This window comes from Leptopilina boulardi, unplaced genomic scaffold, assembly GCF_019393585.1.
Source record: "Leptopilina boulardi isolate dan_hultmark-lab unplaced genomic scaffold, ZJU_Lbou_2.1 LbouV2_212, whole genome shotgun sequence".
Taxonomy (NCBI): domain Eukaryota; kingdom Metazoa; phylum Arthropoda; class Insecta; order Hymenoptera; family Figitidae; genus Leptopilina; species Leptopilina boulardi.
In genome coordinates, this window is record NW_026137766.1 from 10420 (window position 1) to 17239 (window position 6820).

General features: G+C 28.8%; 1 protein-coding gene across 1 annotated transcript; it reads left to right on the top strand.

The window, feature by feature from the left end:
• Positions 1-851: 851 nt before the first annotated feature.
• Positions 852-2626, top strand: LOC127278858 (uncharacterized). The gene is made up of 5 exons (XM_051300777.1): positions 852-929; positions 1553-1822; positions 2137-2217; positions 2334-2369; positions 2493-2626. Exons 1-5 carry the CDS (start codon positions 896-898, stop codon positions 2624-2626), a joined length of 555 nt encoding a protein of 184 aa, XP_051156734.1. The 5' UTR covers positions 852-895.
• The last annotated feature ends 4194 nt before the right edge of the window (positions 2627-6820 follow it).

A 6820-nucleotide genomic window follows, 5' to 3' on the forward strand; every position in this document is an offset into this window, starting at 1 on the left:
GAGCAACAAATCTGCCCGAAGTTCCAACTACAATGTTAATGTTTGCAGACATTTTGAGGTCCCAAAGATGGAGTTTTATTTTAAATTACGACGCCAGACACCTAAATTTAATAACTGTGAATTCAACTACTGCTGTAATTTTTCTCGATCTTGATTTTGCTAGAAGCTTTTTATCAAATGCAAGCAGCCATCAGAGAAATTTTCCCTGCATCAAACATTTATGGCAGTCTTTTGGAGTACACTAAGGTAGTGTATTTTTACTGTATTTATTTATTAATTTGTTTAACTATTATTTTTTTTATCACTTTCTTGTCATCCATTTTTAGAAAATAATTTAACTTTAGGGTCTTGCATATAATAATATATCAAACTATATTTACCCTCATTTCAATTCCCCTTTCTTCTTTTCATATCACACACTTTTCCATATTTCTGTGCCATTTTTTATCTTAAATAGTTTTAAAGAACTGTGATCCCTGTATTTACCTACCACTTTAAAATTTGGTCATTTTGTATTCTTTGTTATTTATAAACTACTGATTATTTTAAATTTATAAAAAAGAATCGTTTTATTTTATTTATAGGAAATGTACAAGCTGATAATTTTGTTAAATTTGGACACACAGTTTTTATCGACGAATGAAATTGAAGTCAAAACATTTCTCATGCAAATTTTAACGTTACCTCTCTTGCCACCAAAAAAAAAATTGAAAGTGCCTTTAATAATTTAAAAAGAAATTTAAGCGACGAATGTTTTCAATCTATTCTTTTATTCGCATTAACTTTCGATCGTGAATGGATTAGAAGAGTTACCCCCAAAAGATTCTCAGTGTACAGGGACTTGCAGCGTATATCACGAATTTTTGAATTGTATTCTTGCCGCTTACATACACTTATGGGATCATTCCCTACACCATGGGATTTCGTGAGTAAGTAAAATATTCAGGTCAATTATCGCAATAATTTTAAACAAATTTTTGTACTTACCTCAAAATTTTTATTTTAAACTAAAGTCCTAAAAATTAGTTATAATTCGACATCTAAAGAAATTTAATAATAAAAAAACATAAATAAAATGGATAAAATAAGCTTAATAATTATTAATCGATCACAATATTTTAATTTAATTTAATTATTTGATTGTTGGACATTCCCACGTGAACAATTGAATTTTTGTCCGTGTGTTACCAAAAATTTCAATTAATAAATAATAATTATAATAATAATAATTTATTCCAGCCTTTTAGCTCAAAAAACGGACTTGGTTTACATAAAAAATTTCATTTAAAAATCGCTTAAAGTTCAATTAATTTCAAAAATCTAAATTGTAATTTTTTTAAAAATTCAATTACTTTTAAAAAATATTATATAAAATTATTTGATAAATTTTTTTCAATTCAGCAAAATTTAATTATTTTGTGAACTTCAACAAAATAATTTGAAATTCAATTATTATTAAAACTTTCAACTGTAAATCTTTCAAAATTCATTTATTTTTAATAATTTTAATGTTGTGAAATGTTTTTTACAATTTTATTTTTAATATTTACAGAGGGAATTGTCGTTTTGCAAAAACAAAGCTATGCAGATTATTTAAAACTGGTAGACAACATCACTGCGGATATTAAAAGTAGAAAAATCTGTAATCGATTATTGGACACATCATTAAAGAGAGCATGGAATTCATTAGAGGATGAGACAATTTCTGTAGAAGAATTTTTGGAAATTTGCAGCAATACAAATTCAGAACGTAGAATGGAATTTATAACTGCGCAAATTAATGAACCCAGTGAAGAGGGTAATTTGATATTAATTGATGATAGTAAGTAACACTTAATATTATATTAAAAATTTTGAAATCCCCTTGAATTGAATTAAATTAATTGAATGGCAGATTTTATTTAAAAAAAATGTATTTTCTTATTTTTCATGTATATGTTTCAAGATAAAAATGTATGAAAAATCACTCTTTCCTTAAATAAAATTGAGCAATTATGCGACCGTGATTCTTGATCAAGATTCATGATATGATTAAATTGTCTATAATATAAATTCACAAATTTTATTAATTTTATGATAATTTCTACTAAAAAAATTTAATTACTAAGGTCTTATTTTTTTTTTAAAAAAAAAAAGATTATGCTGCAGTCTATCCATCCACAATTGTAGCTGCTGAAGATGATGGAGACGACATGTCGGAGGAAGAAAATAATGTTGGTACGTATTAATAATTTTTTTTAATTCTTAAGTTCACTTTTAATTGAATTTTAATATTTAATTTAATTGATTTGTCTAAAAAAATAGTTAAAAAATGATTTAAAAAATATTTTCAGATTCCTTGGAAAGTAACAGCAGTGAAATTGCTGAAGGTAATGACAAATTTTAACTTTTCCAATTTACAAATATTTTTTATTTTTGTTTCTTGTATTATAATTCAAAACAGAAAAAATATAATTAAGAACTTTTAATTATTTTTTTTCTTTATTTTTTAGATCCTTTGGAAATTAATATCATCGAAAATGATGCAGGTAATGAAAAATTAAAGCTACCCTCAATTGAGGCCTCGGGAAGAAGAACTCACCGAGCGCTCCGACACATGCTCCAATGCCAGTCAGAGGTACACTGAGAGAAGTTAAACACAGATTTCGTACTAAACACACGTTCAGATAGTGTACCTAACCTTTCGAGCAACATCGGTTCTAAATTGTATCGCAGCTGCGCTTTTTGGTGGACAGATACTGTACTAAATCGTTTGTCCCACAAGTTAGGTCAGAATCAGTACTCAATTGGCGCTGCTGCTGTTCGATTTTAGTACTGCGTCTGTACATAATTGTGGTACAATATCTGTCCCTCAAAAAATGCAGATGTTGCGTTAAACTTCTCTCAGTGTATAAAATAGTGAAAAAAATTTAAATTAAAAATTTTGATTTTTAAAACCTACTACCTTATAAAAAATTAAAAGGCGCATCTTTTTTCCTCTTATTTTTTTTGTACAACGTATATTTTAGTTAATAATTAAGAAAAACCGACGAATTAAAATTCTCAAAATTTATTGAATTTTAAAACATAAATTGTTGTATCTTTGTTAAATATTGTTCAATTTAATTTATATTTGGTATACACACGCCTTTAGATCCACTGAAGACGAAAATATAATGAAAAATAAAAAATATTATAATTATTTTATGATAATTAATTTTAAAAAGAGAACGGTCTATAATAGCGTTTTTAACCTTCGCCAACAAAAAGTATGCGAGGAACTTTAAAATTGATCATACTTCCAGTAAGACATTTGTTTATAATTATATAAAGAAGTTTTCTGGAAAATTATAGATCAATTTGTTCCCGGCAGATTTTTTTTCTGCGAAGGTCAATAAAACGCTATTATCGACCGTTCTCTATTTACAATTAATTATTATAAAACAATTAATTTTTTTTTATTTTTCATTATATTTTCATTTTTAATTGACTTGAAGGCGCATGTATACCAAATCTAAACTAAATTGATAAATATTTAACGAAGATACGACAATTTATCTTTTAAATTTGCATGAAAGTTGTTACTTGGAGGTTTTTAGGGTCGCTGATTACGAATCTGAAGTCAAATTTCAAAAATTCAAAATGGCGGATCCAATATGGCGATCAAATTTTTAAAAAGTTATTAATTTTTTATTTTATATCCGCTATTTTGAATTTTGACAATTTAACATCAGATTCGTCATCAGTGACCCCGAAAACCCCCGAGTAACAAGTTTTAAGCAAATCTAGTGAATTTCAAATTTTTTTTGGTCGCCATATTGGATCCACCATTTTGAATTTTGGAAATGTGACATCGGATTCGTAATCAGCGACCCAAAAAACCCCCGTGTAACAACTTTCAAGCAAATCCAATTAGTTTTTGATTTTCTTATCCGCCATATTGGATCCGCAATTTTGAATTTTTGAAATTTGACTTCAGATTCGTAACCAGCGACCTTAAAAACCCCTGAATAACAACTTTCGAGTGAATTTGGTGACTTTTATAAAACATTGCCTGCCATATTGCATCCGCCATTTTGAATTTTAAAATTTTGCATTTTTAATGTCAAATTCGCATTCAGTGATCAAAAAGGGTTCACAATACTCTCTGCTGTATCAAAATTAATCATTTTTCCATTTTTTAAACCATCCTAATAACGTAATTTCATATATATGTATCATTTTTAAGGTTAGTTTGAAATAAATCAAATTTATCGCAGTTGTGCGTTACAGGAAAAACGTCTCCGAGTATTTAGAAAAAATAAATATTAAAATCGGTTAAGATTTGTGTTGTCGGTAGATTTTTGTCCACAGAGGGTCATTTTTTTCTCACTGTGGGGCGGGGGGTCTTTGGTTGACGTGGAATGCCCCATATATATGTGCATGTACATTAGGAGATCAAATTCTCAACTCTTTAGATTGCAGGTTCATTAATACCTCTGCATCCATTTTTCAATTAATCTTTATTGCAGGTTCAATTATATCTCTGCCAACTTTTTTATTTATTTTTTTGTATATACAGGAACTCAATTCACTCTAACACTAGACACATATAACACATAATACACATATACAATTGTAGCGTGAATGGTGAGTGTTATATTCAATAAAAAATATATATGTATCTCATATTCTTTGTATTTTATTCAAGAAAAAACTCCTTGGGCCTCAAATTAAAATTTTAAAATTTATAAAATATTAAATTGATAAAAACGAACCGTTACAATTGGCGCCCAACGTGGGGCCCAAGGTTAAATAAAATACAAAAAAAAATGAAGAAAAATGTCTACATCTACAGCCTCTCGCCGAGGAAGAAGACGTAAGCAGAAAAATGATACCAATTCTGAACCTCCACTTAATCTTGAAGAACTATTCAATCCCACTATCACTAAGGAAAAAGAAGGGGAAGTTACGAAAAAACCAGAACGTGCTGAGGAGTATATTATCTCTAAACATTTAAGTAATTTTCCAATAATTCCAGACCCTTTGCCTGGACAATCCATTCAGGATGAATTAAATGCATATGACTCTAGCGAGTTCATGATGGAGTTAAGAAAAATGAAATCCAACATGGAAGTGATGCAAAAAGAGCAGCGAAAATTCAACGAATGGTTTTATGCAATTGACAATAAAGTAGAGAATGACAAGATCCAATTACGAGAAGAAATGGAAGATTTAGAAATAAGAGTGAACAGCGAAGTGCGAAAGGAAACCAACGATTTAAGACACACTACCAACACAAGAATATCGTCGATAGAAAAATTAGTTAAAAAAGCTATTGAAGTGGAAAACAATAATCAAGCTAAATTGATCCACTTAGGTGAGGAACAAATGAAGAATTTACAAGAAAAACAAGATTCAATGGAGGAACGACTGAGGATCTTCGAAGAATGCTCTTACTCCCCAAACCACAGTCACAATGAAATCAGTCTACTTAGATTTAATTGTAAAAATCCATTATACGCGGAGAGATCGTCACCCATGAAATTTTTGGAAGAATTAAAAAATTATTGGCTGATCATTAAACCAACAAAATTAGATGTACCTTATATGCTTAATAACTGCTTAAAAGGAGCAGCAAAGGATTGGTGGGATCTAGTTAAAGCGCCCGACGATGGATTACAAGAATTCATGGATAAGTTTAAAAGAAGATACTGGGGAGACAACATCCAACACGAAATTAGAGCTAGACTAGAATTTGGACACTATCGTTCCCCAGAAGATTCTTCTATGACCAGTTATACCCTTGAATTATTTAGAGAAGTTAAGTATTTAGACCCACCTCTATCTATACTAGAAACCATAAGGAAATTATCCCGATATTTCAATGATGATGTGAGAAATTGCGTATTGAGTAGATCCATAAATAATCTACAAGATTTTTTAGAAATTATTGAAACTTTTGATAAGGCAGGACCCATCAATTCTAAAAGAAGGGATAATTCAGAACATAAAACCAACCCGAAGAATTGGAGGAGTCGGAAAGCTGAACCTGACAAAACCCCTGCATTAAAAAGGGACTCGAGACAAGAAAATTGGAGAAGTAATGACAGAATCAAACATAATCCTAATAAAAATACAAGAAACATTCAAAGTATTGAATTGGAAGAAGAAAAAGAAGAAGTATCTCTTACCGATCAGGAAAACTGAACCATCCCGTGCCACAAAACTCCTCCACGAATAATGTGTGCACGGGGCAAACTGAGTTTATAATTAATACTTTTAAATAGAGAGAGGAATTCCTAAAAGAAAATATAAAAACTAAAAAAAGAGCAAGATGTCCTAAAATAAAAATCCTTATACAAGAAACCTCTATTGATGCCCTTGTGGATAGTGGTAGCCAGATCTCATGCATCTCCGAAGAATTTATAAAAAGAAATACATCTAAATTTAAATCATGTTTTGAAGATTCTATTAAAAATGTGTATTTTCTCAAAAATTTCAGTAATGGAATTATTTCTGAAATTCCATTAAAAATGCACATTTTCTTAAAATATTATTTCCATCAAATTATTATTAAAAATACAAATTTTCCAAAATTTCATTAACAAGATTGTTTTGAAATTTTATTGAAAAAATGTGGATTTTCTCAAATTTTCAGTAATGGAATTATTTTTGAAAATCCATTAAAAATACATATTTTCGAAAATTTCATTAACAAGATTCTTTTGAAATTCTATTTAAAAAATGTGTACTTTCTCAAAATTTTAGTAATGGAATTATTTCTGAATTTCCATCAAAACTGCACATTTTCTTAAAATATTATTTCCTTCAAATTATTATTAAAAATACACATTTTCCA

Bases quoted from the DNA above. Each gene is read 5' to 3' on its own strand.
- LOC127278858 (XM_051300777.1), top strand. From the start codon at position 896: ATGGGATCATTCCCTACACCATGGGATTTCGTGA. The intron at 1,823-2,136 runs GTAAGTAACACT...AAAAAAAAAAAG, and splicing joins TTTGATATTAATTGATGATA to ATTATGCTGCAGTCTATCCA. The intron at 2,218-2,333 runs GTACGTATTAAT...AAATATTTTCAG, and splicing joins GGAGGAAGAAAATAATGTTG to ATTCCTTGGAAAGTAACAGC.